The 20,053-nt window shown below is 44.1% G+C and overlaps 1 protein-coding gene across 8 annotated transcripts in view; it reads right to left on the bottom strand.

Annotated features, from left to right (window-relative positions):
• ano5a (anoctamin 5a) overlaps window positions 1–20,053 on the bottom strand; it is a 263,256-nt gene that overhangs the window by 45,667 nt on the left and 197,536 nt on the right. For 5 of the 8 annotated variants that reach the window (XM_070899713.1, XM_070899709.1, XM_070899710.1 and 2 more), the window contains 4 exons: window positions 8,878–8,980; window positions 6,905–6,964; window positions 6,058–6,118; window positions 5,669–5,820 (listed from right to left, as the gene is read on the bottom strand). In XM_070899713.1, the coding sequence (XP_070755814.1) occupies window positions 5,669–5,820; window positions 6,058–6,118; window positions 6,905–6,964; window positions 8,878–8,980 (376 nt within the window). The remainder of the gene's footprint in view (window positions 1–5,668; window positions 5,821–6,057; window positions 6,119–6,904; window positions 6,965–8,877; window positions 8,981–20,053) is intronic. The other 3 variants (XM_070899714.1, XM_070899712.1, XM_070899715.1) reach the window with 1 other exon arrangement.

Below are 20,053 nucleotides of genomic sequence, written 5' to 3' on the forward strand. Positions count from 1 at the left end.
CATCATTGGGGATTTTGATTATATTATTTGCAGTGATAAACATTTCTGGCCGCTCCACATACACTCTGAAACTTTCACGGTCACGTTGAAATTCTCCCAAACGCCCTATTACCCCCATTGGCGCGGCCATCTGGACTCTGGCAGTTTAAACAAGTGTGCTTGTAATTTACCTCGGATTTGTAGCTGTTAATCAAAACAGAGAAGCTCTTAAAATCTCTCTGGCTTAATCCTCCACTAACAAAAATTGCAGCTTTGTTTCATCCGCTTAATCCCATCTTCGCAGTCATTGCGATATTTTCAGGGAGTTCAAAGCACACACAGCTTTAAGATGGCAGAATCTTCCAGAAGTCACCAGTCAGGTAACCTGGTCCCTTTATTATAAACAGCACTGGCTGCAGTGCTACAGGAGTCCAGTGTCGAGCTACCAGGCATTACACATTGAAAGCTGCACAGCACACCCAATGCATCTATAATTAAACACCTGGCAAATGAATAAATACAATGTACTATCAGTTTGGAAAATTTCTGATAAGATTTCTACTGATTTGGGGAATTTCAATGGAAATCCACCTTCAGAATTGAAGCCATTTTCATCAACACAGGCAATGGAGGAAGATGTTTCTATACATGTGCAATGGAATTGTAAGCTTAATAGTGGGAGTACCTTCACTACACAGACTGCGGCGGTTCAAGAAGGTGGCTCACCACCGCCTTCTCAAGGGCAATTAGGGATGGGCAACAAATGCTGGCCTTGTCAGCGACGCCCACATCGCATCAACGAATAAAAAAAATTGTACATTTATAATTTCATGACATATGGCAGAGAAAAATGTTCCCTCACGCAGACTATTTCTTGATGCAAATATACCCAGACTTATGAGCTACTGGGACCAGAAATATAAAGCTGCTGCTTCTGCTGAAATTTATAAAAAAAATGCAAATTCTGCAAATGTAAAACAAATACAGATACACAAGCATAGAAAATAGGTGCAGGAGTAGGCTATTCGGCCCTTCGAGCCTGCACCACCATTCAATAAGATCATGGCTGATCATTCCCTCAGTACCCCTTTCCTGCTTTCTCTCCATACCCCTTGATCCCTTTAGCCATAAGGGCCATACCTAACTCCCTCTTGAATATATCCAATGAACTGGCATCAACAACTCTCTGCAGTAGGGAATTCCACAGGTTAACAACTCTGAGTGAAGATGTCATCTCGGTCCTAAATGGCGTACCCCTTATCCTTAGACTGTGTCCCCTGGTTCTGGACTTCCCCATCATCGGGAACATTCTTCCCGCATCTAACCTGTCCAGTCACGTCAGAATCTTGTAAGTTTCTAGGAGATCCCCTCTCATCCTTCTAAACTCCAGTGAATACAGGCCCAGTTGATTCAGTCTCTCCTCATATGTCAGTTCCGCCATCCCAGGAATCAGTCTGGTGAAACTTTGCTGCACTCCCTCAATAGCAAGAACGTCCTTCCTCAGATTAGGAGACCAAAACTGAACACAATATTCCAGATGAGGCCTCACCAAGGCCCTGTACAACTGCAGTAAGATCTCACTGCCTCTATACTCAAATCCCCTAGCTATGAAGGCCAACATACCATTTGCCTTCTTTACCACCTGCTGTACCTACATGCCAACTTTCAGTGACTGATGAACCATGACACCCAGGTCTCGTTACACCTCTCCCTTTCATGATCTGCCACCATTCAGATAATATTCTGCCTTCATGTTTTTGCCCCCAAAGTGGATAACCTCACATTTATCCACATTATACTGCATCTGCCATGCATTTGCCCACTCACCTAACCTGTCCAAGTCACCCTGCAGCCTTTTAGCGTCCCCCTCACAGCTCACACCACCACCCAGTTTAGTGTCATCTGCAGACTTGGAGATATTACACTCAATTCCTTCATCTAAATCATTAATGTATATTGTAAAGAGCTGGGGTCCCAGCACTGAGCCACTAGTCACTGCCTGCCATTCTGAAAAGGACCCGTTTATCCCGACTCTCTGCTTCCTGTCTGCCAACCAGTTCTTTATCCACGTCAGTACATTACCCTCAATACCATGTGCTTTGATTTTGCACACCTATCTCTTTTGTGGGACCTTGTCAAAAGCCTTTTGAAAGTCCAAATACACCACATCCTCAAAAAATTCCAGAAGATTTGTCAAGCATGATTTCCCTTTCATAAATCCATGCTGACTTGGACCGATCCTGTCACTGCTTTCCAAATGCACTGCTATTTCATCTTTAATAATTGTTTCCAACATTTTCCCCACTACTGATGTCAGGCTAACTGGTCTATAAATCCCCACTTTCGCTCTCCCTCCTTTTTTAAACACTGGTGTTACATTAGCTACGCTCCAGTCCATAGGAACTGATCCAGAGTCGATAGACTGTTGGAAAATGATCACCAATGCATCCACTATTTCTATGGCCACTTCCTTAAGTAATCTGGGATGCAGACTATCAGGACCCAGGGATTTATCGGCCTTCAATTCCATCAATTTCCCTAACACAATTTCCAGCTTTATAAGGATATCTTTCAGTTCCTCCTTCTCACTAGACCCTCGGTCCCTTAGTATTTCTGGAAGGTTATTTGTGTCTTCCTTCGTGAGAACACAACCAAAGTATTTGTTTAACTGGTCCACCATTTCTTTGTTCCCCATTATAAATTCACCTGAATCTGACTGCAAGGGACCTACGTTTGTTTTCACTAATCTTTTTCTCTTCACATATCGATAGAAGCTTTTGCAGTCAGTTTTGATGTTCCCAGCAAGCTTCCTCTCATACTCTATTTCCCCCCCCTCCTAATTAAACCCTTTGTCCTCCTCTGCTGTATTACAAAATTCTCCCAGTCCTCAGGTTTGCTGCTTTTTCTGGCCAGTTTATATGCCTCTTCCTTGGATTTAACACTATCCTTAATTTCTCTTGTTAGCCACGGTTGAAGTCTGAAATCTGGAAACCTCGGGACTGAGGCCGTTCCGGATTCCAGTTATTGCCGGATTTCGGAACCTTTTTGCCTGGGCCAAGGTAGATGGGGTCGGGGTGGGTGTGTTGCGCAGGGTCGGGCGGCCGAGGTAAAGGGCGAGGTCGGGCCGTCGAGGACTGGGGGGAGATCGGGCCACCGAGAGCTGGGGCGAGGTCAGGCCGGCGAGGTAAGGGGGTGTGTGAGGTTGAATCACTGAGGTAAGGCGGGGGGAGGGGGGGGAAGGTGAAGTCGTGCCGCCAATGGCCGGGGCGAGGTCGGGCCGGGGCGAAGTTGGGCCGCTGAGGACTGGAGTGAGGTCGGGCCACCGAGAGCCGGGGCGAGTTCAGGCCGCCGAGGGCCAGGGCGAAGTTGGGCTGGGGCAAGGTCAGGCCACTGAGGGCCGGCCGGGGCGAGGTTGGGCCGCCAAAGCGGGGGAGTCTGGATTTCGGAACTTTTTCCAGTTTCCGGACGACCCCGCCACAGATTGGCCCGGTGTCCGGATTCCGGAACATTCTGAATTTCAGACGCTCAACCTGTAATGCCAGAATCCCTCAGGATACCAGGCAGCGTCTGTGGAGCGAACAGATCGGTTAATGCTTTGGATCCAGATTCCTTCTTCAACACCAAAGCAGGGTCTGCACCCAAACTTTAACCAATTTGTTCACTCCAGTTAACATGCTGCTTTTGCACAATTGGACCAGTAACCAGCATTGTTCCCTCTAAATCGCCTTTGTTATGCTCGGTCCCTTTACATTTCTGCTGATGCGGGGTATTTCAAATGGAAACGCCTGTGAGAGGCCTGCGCAGAACCTTGCAGATCACTGCGCATTCGCGCCGCATGCACGCAGCTCAGAGGGAACATTGGTAACCAGGTGTCAGCTGTGCCTCTGTGACAGAAGATGATGGTTCAAGTCCCACTCCAGAGACTTGAGTACAAAATCAAGGCCAAAATTTCAATGCAGTACTGAGGGAGTGTTGCACTGCCAGAGGTGCTGCCTTTCAGATGAACTGAGCCCCATCTGCCCTCTCAGATAGACGCAAGTTATGCTATGGCGCTATTTTGGAAAAGAACAGGGGTTTTCTCCCCCGTGTCCTGGCCAATATTTCTCCCTCAACCAATAGCAAGGAACAGATTACCTGATCATTATTACATTGCTGCTTGAGGGGCCTTGCTTGTGTGTGAATTGGCTGCCACGTTTCCTACATTACAACAGTGACTACACTTCAAAAGTACTTCATTGGCTATAAAGCGCTTTGGGACGTCCCGAGGTTGTGAAAGGCGCTATATAAAGGCAAGTCGTTCATTCTAACCAACAGAATTGCACCTTGTAAGGAGTTTTAAATTAACAACATGGTGAAAAGCAATGCTTTTGGCTGACTGGCCATTCACAATACCAGTTGTTTCATTCACTCTAAAAGAGGTGTGATGTGAGATTTAGAATGAGCTTTGAGGTATCTCGATTCACCCGAAGCAGTTGGCATAAGACACAGCATGGGTTCTTTGCTCAAGAAGTCATAGCAAAACATTGCTTTTAATAACTAGTTGGTTTATTACCAAAGGTTTAACAATCACACTACACATTACCAGTTCATCCACCAGGCTCACAACCACCTGCCTTGTCGTGGATGTTATATCAACGGGATGATATTAATGAGACAACTTTGGGAATGTACCAACATGTGGATAATTAAGTGAATATTGCTGTTTATCTGAAGTATGAAAGATAATGAGCAGCTCCTGTACTAATTAAATGCCAACAATAAAAAAGAAATACTTGCATTTATATGGTACCTTTCATGACCATCAGCCAATTTTTGCACACAGCAAGCTCCCACAAACAGCAACGTGATAATGACCAGATAATCTGTTTTTAGTGACAATGATTGAGGGTTAAATATTGTTGTTGTTGTTGTTGATTGAGGTATCTCTATTCCTCAGTCCGAGTTGGTAGGCTTTGTTAACCATTATCCCAGTCAATAACCCGATTTACATGAACTGACATAGTGCATATTTAGTGTCGACTAGTTTTCTTTTTTTGAGACATAGTGACAGCAGATGTCATTTACTTAGAATCAGTTGGGACTGCGTGACAAATTCCAAAAACTAGTCTAGAAACGAGTCGGTAATATTTAATTTTAAAAAATGGCACTTTGCATTCAAAATGAGTCATCAAACCATTAAAATTTGCTGCGTAACTAATCAGCAGCTACAAGTAAGGCAGACATCACTTGCTAGGCTTTCAGCTTCATGTACATATTGGGCCAAATAGTGCGGTCTCGACAGGCGCCTATAATGTGCGCGCACACCCGCAGAGGCCCCACAAGTGCCGGTTCTCAGCGCGCGATGCGCATGTGCCTAAATCCGGCACTTGCGAACTGTCAACATTTCTTTCGACAGCTCATTTAACAGCCATTCCCACAGTTCAAAATAGCAAACAACTTCCGCAGCAGTTGGACTTAAACCACTATTTCATAAATTGGAAGACAACCGATTCAGGTGCTCCTAATATTTGGTCAGGACTCGCCTCAGCTGGCAGTGCTGGATTGTCCATCCAATATCAATGCGTCCAAAATCAGGAATGGCGGCCCCCTGATTTCCCACCCAATGCTCCCTGCACAAGCTGCTTCACGTCGAAAGCACCCAACCAGGGGATCAAGCCGAGCATGCCGAGGTTTAGGCCAATAACCACACCTGAGTAACAGGGTTTCTCCTGTAGTGAGTACACTTTGTCTCGTACTCTGGGCGTATTTGGAGCTGCTGCTGTTCCTCTTCAAAATCCACGAGGTCCCACTCGTACTCAAGCTTGGCCTGTCGCCGCTTCCACAGCTCCAGAAAGAGAGTCACTGCTCAAGAAACAAAAAGAGTGAGCACATGTTGTCCAACCAAGCTTGAGCTTTCACCCTTTCTACAATTGCTTTTCTATTACCTTTCGGAATTCAGATTTATCTATATAAGCAACCTCGGTAGAGTCAAGGCTGTCAGCACTCGCTCTCTGTGGCTATATTAAGAGAATGCCAGTTAACTGGAGATACAGTTCATTTCAATTTTACATTATCCAACTGTATAAAAATGGCACTCACCCCAAATTCCCATAAAAACTGCAAAGAACAAGGTGGCAGCATTGTCAAACAAGTGTGAATTCTGCAAACCAAAGAAAGAAGGTTTTAAAATGATGACCAATCTCTTTTTTTTGTTAGCAAACTTCAAATTCAATGCAACATTGAGTGGATTACTATAGGTTAGTATCAGGAACACAGAACTGCTCTTTAAAACAAATAGTCTATTTTGCAAGTTTAAACTCCAATAAACTCCTCAACTTGTATACTTTAATGGTGCATAGATATGCCAGGGGGTCAGTTGCGTGGCAGGGGGGTGGTGGAATAGGTGAGTTGAGGGTGGATCTGGCTGCTTGATCAATACAAACACTATTTTTCACATTCTGAGCTCAAAAGTGGCATTCATGGGCTAAAGTTTAAAAGCTGAATTGCATTGTTAATTTAACCAATTCTTATACCGCTGAAATACAATTTTATTTGGTCAGAATTTTTATTATTTCCTCATTTATCAAATTATTGTGAAATTTTGAAAACACAAAATCAATACATATAATAGTTTCTGTGACTTCTGCATGCAATGTCAAAGCATTGACAGTACATCAACATAAATTTGTTTTTCCTCTCTTTCGTTCTCACCAAACTATACATTATACCTCTGGCTGAAAGAATGACCTCAGTCACTGCTGTCTCCCTCTCACTTTCCTTTATATCATATGAAAAATCACCAGGCCATATCATATCTTTCATTAGCACCAAGGCTGAAATCCAGACCGCCAAGCTTTTAAACATGGCTCCAAAGTGAAATAGTCACAAACTTAATTTTTGAATGGGGCTTTAACGGTCAAAAAAAATCAAGTGCCCTCAACGTCACTTTTGATCCTTTGATGTCGGCTCTTGTCAAGCAGAATTCACCAAGCGTTGGATTGTTCATCTAATAATAGTGAAAGTGAACTGGTATTAGACAGTTGTGAGTCAGGTTAGTTTTACCCTACTGATGATGTGTTGTTGCAATAGTTCTTTTCTTAGAGTTGAGAATTATTAGTCAGCAAAAATCAAGAATCTGAAGTGAGAGTTGGAAGAAAAAAAATTTTTTAAATCGAAAAATTCACGAGGTAAAACTACAGCCGTTTCTGAAAAACTGTGGCAATTTGCATGCAACCCAGTGGCATAACTAATTTGTTCCTTGGACTAGAAAATCTTTGTCAAGTGGTGCCTTCAATTTGCATGCTGGCCTCCATTGGAGATTACTTCAACATTCTAATCCAGATTGTAAACTGCAACAGCAATCTATAGTCCCAACATAGAATCATAGAATGGTTACAGCACAGGAGGAGACCATTTGGCCCATTGAGCCTGTGCCGGCTCTCTGCAAGAGCACTTCAGCTAGTCCGAACCATCCGTCCTTTCCCCTAGTCTTGCAAACGTTTTTCCTTCAGGTACTTATCCAATTCCCTTTTGAAAGCCACAATTAAGTCTGCCTCCCCCACCCTTTCAGGCAGTGCATTCCAGATCATAACGACTCGCTTGCTTAAAAAAGTTTTTCCTCATGTCGCCTTTGGTTCTTCTGCCAATCACCTGAAATCTGTGTCCTCTGGTTCTCGACCTTTCTGCCAACAGGAACAGTTTCCCTCTATCTAGGCTCCTCATGATTTTGAGCACCTCGATCAAATCTCCTCTCAATCTTCTCTACTCTAAAGAATAAAAACAGCTTCTTCAGTCTATCCATGTAACAAAAGTCCCTCATCCCTGGAACCATTCTTGTAAATCTTTTCTGCACATTCTCTAAGGCCTTCACATCCTTCCTAAAGTGCGGTGCCCAGAATTGGACACAATACTCCGGTTGAGGCTGAGCCAGCATTTTATAAAGGTTCATCATAACTTCCTTGCTTTTGTACTCTATGACTCTAATTATGAAGCCCACGGTCCTGTATGCTTTTTTTTTTTAAATCACTTTCTCAACCTGCCCTGCCACCTTCAACAATTTGTGCACACCAGGTCTCTCTGTTCATGCACCCCCTTTAGAATTGTACTCTTTAATTTATATTACCTCTCCTTATTCTTCCTAACAAAATGCATCACTTCACACTTTTCTGCATCAAATTTCATCTGACACATGTCCGCTCACTCCACCAGCCTGTCTATGTCTTCTTGAAGTCTATCAGTATCCTCCTCACTATTTAGTATACTCCTGCAAATTTTGAAATTGTAACCTGTACACCCAAGTCCAAGTCATTAATATATATCAAGAAAACAGTGGTCCTAGAACCAACCCCCTGGTGAACACCACTGTATACCTTCCTCCAGTCTGAAAAACAGCCGTTCACCACTACTCTCTGTTTACTGTCATTTAGCCAATTTCGTATCCACGCTGCCACTGTCACTTTTTTTCCATGGGCTTCAAATTTGCTGGCAAGCCTATTATGTGGTAAACACCTTTTGGAAATCCATACACCACATCAAATGCATTGCCCTCATCAACCCTCTCTGTTACCTCATCAAACAACTCAATCAAGTTAGATTAGATAGGAAAAAAAACACAGCACTTTTTAATAATTTCCACTGACAGTTGATACAAGTGCAGATCACACAGACATAAAGGGATGATGCAAGCAGAGAAGATTTTTTTTTTAAATGATAAGGAAACAGTTTTTGCATTTCTGAAAAATATTGCAACAACATCACACATTCTCCAACTTATCTCCAAAACAGATCGTAACTAGATATTAAAACCAATTTAGGGAACAGTACTGAATTATCCATCTTACAGCTGGAAGTGCCGTGAAGAGCAGTGTTTGTGAGGTATATTATGCAGAATTGTATTTCACTTTGTTCCAATCTACAAACCTTGGTTGATTCGCAGGTGGTATTCAGTCTCCAGAAATCACACCCATCACAGAGGGGACACATGATGATCTTCCCTCCAAATTCCGCGTCACAGATTTCATCACTGAGGGAAGGGTGGAAAAATTGATCATTAAACCTCCAGACTTCATTTGTAATTTAAATACATTTGATTTGAGAAATGAGAGTATGCTTGTTGTTTAACTTTTTGAGTTGTCACTCAATCATGTGGGATTGAGCAGCTGGGAGCTAGTGATCGCCATATGCGCATGGCTGACTGACAGCTCTGAAGGCCAACAATTGCAAAAACATAACTCCGTCATAAAGAAGAAGTGGAAGCCGAGAGGTTTGATGATGAAAGAATGGCCCAGAAATTGCGGTCGGAAACTTCCCAGGGGTGGATGCCTCTGACCTGAAAGATTTCTACGCATGTACCTGGTGGTCCCGAAGGTGCGTGAGATTCCATTGGGGAGGCTTTCTCTCCCCGCGCTGCGAAGCGCGCTTCCATCCTCCAGATTTGAACGCAGAAGATGCAGTCACGTGTGACTGCTCAACCAATCAGGTAAAATATTCTTCAATTAATAGCAATGGGAACTCCGTATCTATGAGTTCTCATTGCCATTAATTGAGGGGAAAAAAACAAACACAATAACACCAAATAAAAAATAAATAAACACACCTCACATAATTAATATTAATTGAAATTAAAGTTAATAAATATCTTGGAGAAAAAAAAATATTTTTCCGAGTTTTTAAAAAGTTTAACATAGTGGGCAGGGTTTTAAAAAATAAAATTCGTTTTTTAAAATTTAATATAATTATATATTTGTATGTTTTAAAACTCTTACACCTGTAAAAGTAGGTTATGCGCCTGCTTTTATCAGGCGCAAGGATTTCGAGAACATTTGCTGGGCAAGATATGGGTAAATCCCGCAATCTTGCCCTTGCAAATGTCCTCGCTTCCAATATGAGTTGGATCGGTCAAGCTTCAGCTTGATAGATCGGAAAAGCCGGTTTTCAGCGCATGCACATTGTGCGTTAAAAAACAGTTTTTGCGATACCTTCCCGGGTCTGTAGACACTTTGTAGGGACCTGGGAGGCCGGAATTTCTGGCCATTATATTTTGCTGTCAGAGCTTTCTAAAGGTGAAAGTACATTACCTCACAACACAGGTATTGATGGATTTCTTTCCGACTTATTTCCTCACAGCTCACACCACCACCCAGCTTAGTGTCATCTGCAAACTTGGAGATATTATTCTCAATTCCTTCATCTAAACCATTGATGTATATTGTAAATAGCTGGGGTCCCAGCACTGAGCCTTGCGGCACCCCACTTGTCACTGCCTACCATTCTGAGAAGGATCCGTTTATCCCGACTCTCTGCTTCCTGTCTGCCAACCAGTTCTCTATCCACGTCAATATATTACCCCCAAATACCATGTGCTTTAATTTTGCAAACCAATCTCTTGTGTGGGACCTTGTCAAAAGCCTTTTGAAAGTCTAAATAGACCACATCCACTGGTTCTCCCTTGTCCACTCTACTAGTTACATCCTCAAAAAATTCTCGAAGATTTCCCTTTCATAAATCCATGCTGATTTGGACCGATCCTGTTACTGCTTTCCAAATGAGTTGCGATTTTATCTTTAATAATTGATTTCAAGATTTTCCCAACTACTGATGTCAGGCTAATCGGTTTATAATTCCGTTTTCTCTCTCCCTCCTTTTTTAAAAAGGGGTGTTACATTAGCTACCCTCCAGTCCATAGGAACTGATCCAGAGTCGATAGACTGTTGGAAAATGATCACCAATGCATCCACTATTTCTAGGGCTACTTCCTTAAGTACTCTGGCATGCAGATTATCAGGCCCTGGGAATTTATCGGACTTCAATCCCATCAATTTCCCTAACACAATTTTCTGACTAATAAGGATTTCCTTCAGTTCCTCCTTCTCGCTAGACCCTCAGTCTCTAGGTATTTCCGGAAGGTGATATGTGGCTTCCTTCATGAAGACAGAACCAAAGTATTTGTTCAACTGGTCTGCCATTTCTTTGTTCCCCATTATAAATTCACGTGATTCTGAATGCAAAGGACCTACGTTTGTCTTCACTAATCTTTTTCTCTTCACATACCTGTAGAAGCTTTTGCAGTCAGTTTTTATGTTCCCAGCAAGCTTCCTCTATTACTCTATTTTCCCCCTCTTAATTAAACCCTTTGTCCTCCCCTGCTGAATTTTAAATTTCTCCCAGTCCTCAGGTTTTCTGCTTTTTCTAGCCAATTTATAAGCCTCTTCCTTGGATTTAACACTATCCCTAATTTCCCTTGTTAGCCACGGTTGATCCACCTTCCCAGTTTTATTTTTACTCCAGAAAAGGGATGTACAATTGTTGAAGTTCATCCACGTGATCTTTAAATGTATGCCTTTGTCTATCCACCATCAACCCTTTAAGTATCATTCGCCAGTCTATTATAGCCAATAGATATCTCATACCATCGAAGTTACCTTTCCTTAAGTCCAGGACACGAGTCTCTGAATTAACTGTGTCACTCTCCATCTTAATAAAGAATTCGATTATATTATGATCACTCTTCCCCAAGGGGCCTCGCACAACAAGATTGTTAATTAGTCCTTTCTCATTACACATCACCCAGTCTAGGATGGCCAGCCCTCTTGTTGGTTCCTTGACCTATTGGTCTAGAAAACCATCCCTAATACACTCCAGGAAATCCTCCTCCATCATATCGCTACCAGTTTGGTTAGCCCAATCTATATGTAGATTAAAGTCGCCCATGATAACTGCTGTACCTTTATTGCACGTATCCCTAATTTCTTGTTTGATGCTGTCCCCAACCTCACTACTACTGTTTGGTGGTCTGTACACAACTCCCACTAGCGTTTTCTGCCCTTTGGTATTCCGTAGCTCCACCCATACCTATTCCACATCATCCACGCTAATGTCCTTTCTTACTATTGCATTAATTTTCTCTTTAACCAGAAATGCTACCCCCCTCCTTTTCCTTTCTGTCTATTCTTCCTGAATGTTGAATACCCCTGGATGTTGAGTTCCCAGCCTTGGACACCCTGGAGCCATGTCCCCGTAATGCCAATTATATTGTATTCGTTAATAGCTGCCTGCGCAGTTAATTCGTCCACCTTGTTACGAATACTCCTCGCATTGAGGCAGAGAGCCTTCAGGCTTGTCTTTTCAACACACTTTGCCCCTTTCGAATTTTGCTATAATGTGGCCCTTTGATTTTAGCCTTGGGTTTCTCTACCCTCCACTGTTACTTTTCTTCTTTCTATCTTTTGCTTCTGCCCCCATTCTACTTGCCTCTGTTTCCCTGCATAGGTTCCCATCCCCCTGCCATATTAGTTCAACCCCTCCTCAACAGCACAAGCAAACATTCCCCTTAGGACATTGGTTCCGATCCTGCCCAGGTGCAGACCGTCCGGTTTGTACTGGTCCCACCTCCCCCAGAACCGGTTTCAATGTCCCAGGAATTTGAATACCTCCATCTTGCACCATTCCTCAAGCCACGTATTTGTTGTGTATCTGTAAAGCATGCACTCCCATGTTCCGCCACCAGGGAGCGCATCCCCTGAAGTCCCAACGGATCCCAGCATCCCTTGGGAGCACTGTATATAAGCCAGCTCCTAAAGCCTGTTCCTCACTCTTATTAAAGACTGAGGTCACTGTTACTTAAACCTTCCTGTGTGCAGCCTCATCTGTGTTAGGAACACAATAACTGGTGACGAGAATACGAGTCCAACGCAAAGATACAGCAAACTGTGGGCATCCTGGAGAACTTGTTGGAGGGTGAGGACTGGGAAGCCTATGTCGAATGGCTCGACCAGTACTTTGTAGCCAACGACCTGGACGGAGAAGGAAGCGCTGCAAAAAGGAGAGCGTTCCTCCTCACAGTCTGCGGGGCACCGACCTACAGCCTCATGAAGAATCTTCTGGCTCCGGTGAAACCCACAGATAAGTCGTATGAGGAGTTGTGTACATCAGCTGAGAATAGAAGCTCTTTTAGCAGCCAGTAATAAACCAAAACAGGTAGCGGATATTAAAATTAAAGCCCACAAGAGGGAGCCGGACCGAACCAGTCCAGATTGGCTGAGTCACCGGGGAAATAAAGCTGCAGACGTAGCTGCACAGAAGGCGTTAGAACAAGAAGAGAGTGAGGAAGCCTCAGTCAGTGCCGCTGGGGCCTGAGACCAACAGATAAGTATTGAGAAACTACACCAGGACACTTCTGAGGAGGAAATAGGTATGTGGACAAAGCAGGGCGCAACGCAAGGGAAGGATAACGTTTGGAGAGGAAACGACAAGGTAATGGCGCCTGAATCCATACAGAATACCTTATTGGAGTTGCATTATGGCCTGTCTCATTCAGGACGAGAGGCCATGACCGGGAGTCTTGGGAGAGATTGGTGGTGGAAAGGGATGGGGAGAGTTATCGCCAAACATTGCCATCGATGCGTTACGTGCGCAAAATATAATCCAGGCAGGCCCATTAAAATTAAAATGGGACACCAGCCCCGTCCACTGGGGCCATGGAAACACGCACAAATTGATTTCACAGGTCCTTTGCCCCCATCCCATGGAAAAAGATATTGCCTAGTGATTATAGATCAATTTACCCGGTGGGTGGAAGCTTTCCCCACACGTGATTGCACTGCCTCAACAGTGGCAAGGATATTGACCGAGCTGGTGATTCCCCGATGGGGAGTGCCTCTTCAAATAGATTTTGACCAAGGCATCCATTTCACTGGGAAGATTGTAAAAACAATATGCCAGCTGATGGGCATAAAACAAAAATTCCACATCCCCTACCACCCGCAGAGTTCTGGAATGGTAGAGCGCATGAACCGTACCCTCAAAAAAAACGCCCTGGCAAAGGCCATGCAAACGTCAGGAAAAACGTGGACGGAAGTATTACCCATTATATTGATGAAGTTAAGAGCCACGACAAACCGGACAACCGGATTAACCCCTTATGAACTAATGACCGGAAGGGCGATGCAATTAACAGAGAACATCATAACAGACGGAGCCGATGTAGGCCCATTAAAAGACCAAAAAAAATGGTACGTTTTGGAACTAAGTACTCAATTAAAAGGGATGCGTAAATTAGTTAGGGACAATCAGGAAGAAAGAGACGCGGAAGCAGAGCTTACAAAGCTCCCTGAAGTCCCGTTGGCAGGAAGTCGCGTTATGGTAAGGGTCCTCCCGGGAAAATCGGGGTTTGCCCCAAAATGGATAGGACCATATGAGGTTATAATCCGTGGGGATACTTGTGCCTGCATCGATATTAAAGGGAACGGGCAATGGAAGCAACCAGCCGTTTAGCACACGTATTAGTTGTTGTTGTTGTCCATTTACAGATTGACAGCGAGAGATTCTTCAAGCAAGCCATACGGCCATTTTGCCTTTGACTATTTGTTAAATATAGAGTAATAAGATGAAATTATATGTTGCGATCGGTGCGATCATCATAGTTCGTGTTAGGTCTGGCCTGCTAGCTAGACCGAAGCGAGAGTTACATGTGAATACCTTTTTGTACATGTCTTATATTTATGCGCAAATTGGGAACCTTTCTAGTTGCTGGGTATGTTTGCACATCCCCATACATAGCAAAGGAGGCATCCCCTTGAGGTCAATCTCCCTTAACATTTCGGAAGTAGCGGAGTGGGTAATGCGACAAAACGGTACAGGAGAAGTAAATGATACTTGGAATCAGAGTGGGGATAAAGAAACGTGGAGATCGGGGGGGTTACCTTTTGGATGCATTTGACGGATGGTACCAGCCGGAATATAATAGGTCGGTACGACCCCCGTTCCTGGTTTTGACCAACACCTCAGGAGTTGGAAGGCCCACCGCTGACATTTGTTTCACTAGAAACCTGACTGGTGAGAAAACAGGTTTGTAGCAGGATATAGCAATTGTATGCAACACTTTAACCTCACCAGGTGGAACATAACAGACAGCAAAACAACAAACCAGGGGTTCTTTGAAATGAAGGGTTTGAAGAATCAGACAAGTAGCCAGGACTGGGAGCCTAAAATTAGGTGGCGACGGGGGCTGAGAGAGAGAGATTGGGATCAAATCTAACAGCATACAATGGCACTTATTTTGTGTGTGGGCACAAGGCCTACCCCTGGTTGCCTCAGGACTGGAGGGGGTCCTATTATTTGGGATATGTGGTCCCCTTCGTCAGACGGGTACGTACTTTAGCAGAAGTACAGACGCCAGATCGACTAAGACGAGATCTTACCCCGGTAGAGAGGCTATTTGGGGTCATGATGCTCCCATTCGGGATAGGACGCACCATGGATGAATTACGTAACCTAGAGAGAGTACTGGAACGGATAGCTAACGACACTGCTGAAGCAATGGAGGGCATAATGGCTGAAATGGTAGCCATACGCACAATGGTACTCCAGAACCGAATGGCCCTAGATTATATACTAGCACAAAGTGGGGGCACATGTGCCTTAATTGGAGCTGAATGTTGCACTTACATTCCCGATAAGTCAGAAAACATAACCAACCTCGCTGATCACATAAGAAGGGAGGTAAAGAAGTTATCCACGCCAGTAGGAGGACCTGGCTGGTTTGACTGACTATTAGGGGAATCCTGGGGGTCCTATCTTATGCATGGAGTAATTATTCTGGTTGTAATAATAATTACTTGCTGTCTGATTATCGGGTGTTTTAATATCTGCTGTAAAGTTATGATGGCCCGACTAATGCCATTAGCCAGTGTAATCGCCGAAGAGGAAGTACACCTGATGGAAATACCTGAAGACACAAAGGATGAAGAAACAGATGATGTTGACACCGACCACTATCTTTGAAGGGTAGCCTAGAGCTACAGGCAAGGTGGACATACGGAACACCAGGGAAGTAATATACCCCAAAGGCCAGATAACACCATGCTACCATCATTGTGGTGTTCTGGATTTCGTGAACATCCTCCAGGACCAAAAGGGGGAACTGTTGGAGCAGATTTATGGACATAATAAAGCCTAGGGGGACACTTGACTAGTATACCAAATATTTGTCCCACTTGAATGAATTTTGTAAGAGACAATACTGATGCATTATTGTATGCTTGCCTTTACTGGTTATAGGAAGCCTGCCACTTGTTTTTTCTGTGATAACAGGGGAATTAGTCCTCTTGTATGTGTATACTGGCCTGTCACAATGCGAGGCTGGCTTATATCAAGAGCCCAGCCTTGAACAGTAATTGTATGAAAAGCTTTGTAAACCTAGTAATGCGATGATTGGATATAAGGACTGTTGCCAAGGCACGTGATGTAAAGTGACATAATTTGTAAGATAAAGGAACCTCACAGGCGATTTCAAATTGAGAAGGTGGTTCAGCAGACACGGGTCTCTAAAATTTCTCCCAAAGCTTTCTCTCGGATTTAATAAACCTCTCTTTAAATACAGTCTCGGAAATATGTTTCCACAACAGTGGATGCTTTTTCAAAATGGATTGAATCTGAAATAATGTCGGGAAGCACTGCCACTGCCACCATTGAAAGCCTGAGGGCCATGTTTGCCACCCACGGCCTGCCTGACATACTGGTCAGTGACAACGGGCCATGTTTCACCAGTGCCGAATTTAAAGATTTCATGATCCGTAATGGGATCAAACATGTCACCTCGGCCTCGTTTAAACCAGCCTCCAATGGGCAGGCAGAGCAGGCAGTACCAACCATCAAACAGAGCCTTAAACGAGTCACAGAAGGCTCACTCCAAACCCGCCTGTCCCGAGTACTGCTCAGCTACCGCACGAGACCCCACTGGCTCACAGGGGTGCTCCCGGCTGAGCTACTTATGAAAAGGACACTTAAAACCAGACTCTCGTTGGTTCACCCCAACCTGCATGATCAGGTAGAGGGCAGGCGGCAGCAACAAAATGTAAACGATGGTCGCGCCACTGTATCACGGGAAACTGATCTGAATGACCCTGTGTATGTGCTAAACTATTGACATGGTCCCAAGTGGATCGCAGACACGGTGATAGCTAAAGAAGGGAATAGGGTGTTTGTAGTCAAACTAGACAATAGACAAATTTGTAGAAAGCACCTGGACCAAACGAGGCTGCGGTTCAGACTGCCCTGAACAATGCTCAGCAGACACCACCTTTTTCGAGCCCACAACACACACCCAAAAGACCAACGACACCATGCCGGACCAGGAAATAGAATCCATCATGCCCAACAGCCCAGCAAGGCCAGGCTCACCCAGCAGCCCTGCAGGGCCAACAACACGCCAGCCCAGCGAGGGCACAGCCAACACACCAGAACAGACATTTGTACCGAGGCTGTCCACCAGGGAAAGAAAGGTTCCTGACCGCCTCACCTTGTAAATAGTTTTCACTTTGACTTTTGGGGGGCGGGGGGTGGCGGGGGGGGAGTGATGTTGTGTATCTGTAAAGCATGCACTCCCATGTTCTGCCAGCAGGGGGCTCATCCCCTGAAGTCCCAAGGGATCCCAGCATTCCTTGGGAGCACTGTATATAAGCCGGCCCCTAAGGCCTGTTCCTCACTCTGGAGTGTCTTATTAAAGATTGCGGTCACTGTTACTTTAACCTCCCTGTGTGCAGCCTCATCTGTGTTAGGAACACAATAGTATTCATCTTAGCTTTCCTGCAATTCCTACTCTGACTAGCACGTGGCACTGGTAGCAATCCTGAGATTACTACCTTTGAGGTCCTACTTTTTAATTTAACTTTTTAATTTAATGTACTATTGCAGTGATTCCATCTTTTATCAATAGAGCTATCCCACCTCCTTTTCCTTCCTGTCTGTCTTTCCGGATTGTGAAGTACCTCTGAATATTTAAATCCCAGTCCTGGTCACCTTGCAACCACGTCTCTGTAATGACTATCAGATCATACCCATTTGTCTCAATTTGTTCCGTCAACTCATGCATCTTGTTACAAATGCTACGTGCATTTAGATAAAGTGCCTTTAAGTTTGTTTTTTTAACCTTTTGTGCTGCTTGTTTCCCCTCTTCTTCAAACTCACTTTCTTTATTTTTGCTTTCTAATTGTAGCTTGACTCAACTCCCTACTGATTCTAGTTTCAGGTTCCCATCCCCTGCCAAGCTAGTTTAAACCCTCCCTAATAATATTAGCCTTTATTGCAAGGGGGATGGAATATAAAAGTAGGGAAGTCCTGCGACAACTGTACAGGGCATTGGTGAGACTACACCTGGATACTGTGTATAGTTTTGGTCTCCGTATTTAAGGAGGGATATACTTCCATTGGAGGTAGTTCAGAGAAGGTTCACAAGGTTGATTCCTGAGATGAAGGGTTTGTCTTAAGAACCTAAGAACATAAGAAATAGGAGCCAAAAGGCCCCTCCAGCCTGCTCTGCCATTCAATAAGATCATGGCTGATCTGATCATGGACTCAGCTCCACTGCCCTGCCCGCTCTCCATAATCCCTTATCGTTTAAGAAACTATTTCTGTCTAAAATTTATTTAATGTCTCAGCTTCCACAGCTCTTGGAGGCAGCGACTTCCACAGATTCACAACCCTGAGAAGAAATTTCTCCTCATCTCAGTTCTAAATGGGCGGCCCATTATCCTAAGATCATGCCCTCTCGTTCTAGTCTCCCCCACCAGTGGAAACATCCTCTCTGCATTTACCTTGTCAAGCCCCCTCATAATCTTACACATTTCTATAAGATCACCTTTCATTCTTCTGAATTCCAATGAGTAGAGGCCCAACCTACTCAACCTTTCCTCATAAGACAACCCAGTCATCCCCGGGATCAACCTAGCGAACCTTTTCTGAACTGCCTCCACAGCAAGTATATCCTTTCGTAAATATGGAAACCAAAACTGCACGCAGTATTCCAGGTGTGGCCTCACCAATACCCTGTACAGCTGTAACAAGACTTCCCTGCTTTTATACTCCATCCCCTTTGCAATAAAGGCCAAGATTCCATTGGTCTGCCTGATCACTTGCTGTACCTGCATACTATCGTTCTGTGTTTCATGAACAAGTAACCCCAGGTCCCGCTGTACTGCAGCACTTTGCAATCTTTCTCCATTTAAATAATAACTTGCTCTTTGAATTTTTCTGCAAAAGGGCATGACCTCACATTTTCCAACATTATACTCCATCTTGCCCACTCACTTAGCCTGCCTATGTCCTCCTCACACATTACCCTTCCTTCCATCTTTGTATCGTCAGCAAACTTGGCTACGTTACACACAGTCCACTCTTCCAAATCGTTAATATGGATTGTAAGTAGTTGGAGTCCCAGCACTGATCCCTGCGGCACCCCACTCATTACTGATTGCCAACCAGAGAACCACCCACTTATCCCGACTCTCTGTTTTCTGTCAGCCAATCTTCTATCCATGCTAATTTATTACCCCCAACCCCGTGAACTTTTATCTTGTGCAGTAACCTTTTTGTGGCGTCTTGTCAAATGTCTTCTGGAAGTCCAAAGACACCACATCCACTGGTTACCCTTTATCCACTCTGTCCGTTACATCCTCAAAGAATTCCAGCAAATTTTTCAAACATGATTTCCCCTTCATAAATCCATGCTGACTTTGCCTGACCAAATTTTACTTTTCCAAATGTCCTGTTACTGCTTCCCCGACATTTTCCCAACCACAGATGTTAGGCTAACTGGTCTATAGTTTCCTGCTTTTTGTCTGCTTCCTTGAATAGGGGTGTTACATTTGCAGTTTTCCAATCTGCTGGGACCTCCCCAGAATCCAGGGAATTTTGGTAGATTACAACCAATACATCCACAATCCCTGCCGCTACTTCTCTTAAGACCCTAGGATGCAAGCCATCAGGTTCAAGGGATTTATCTACCTTTAAGTCCCATTATCTTACTGAGTACCACCTCCTTAGTGATTGTTAAGTTCCTCCCCCGCTATAGACCCTTGACTATCCACTGTTGGAATATTGTTAGTGTCCTCTACCCTAAAAACTGATACAAAATAGTTGTTTAGTATTTCTGTTATCTCCATGTTCCCCATTACTAATTCCCCAGTCTCGTCATCTAAGGGACCAACATTTACTTTAGCCACTCTTTTGCTTTTTATATAGAAACTCTTCCTATCTGTTTTTATATTTTGTGCTAGTTTGCTTTCATAGTCTATATTCCCTTTCTTAATCATTTTTTAGT

The sequence above is a fragment of the Pristiophorus japonicus genome, chromosome 14 (genome assembly GCF_044704955.1).
Source record: "Pristiophorus japonicus isolate sPriJap1 chromosome 14, sPriJap1.hap1, whole genome shotgun sequence".
NCBI classification, from domain to species: domain Eukaryota; kingdom Metazoa; phylum Chordata; class Chondrichthyes; family Pristiophoridae; genus Pristiophorus; species Pristiophorus japonicus.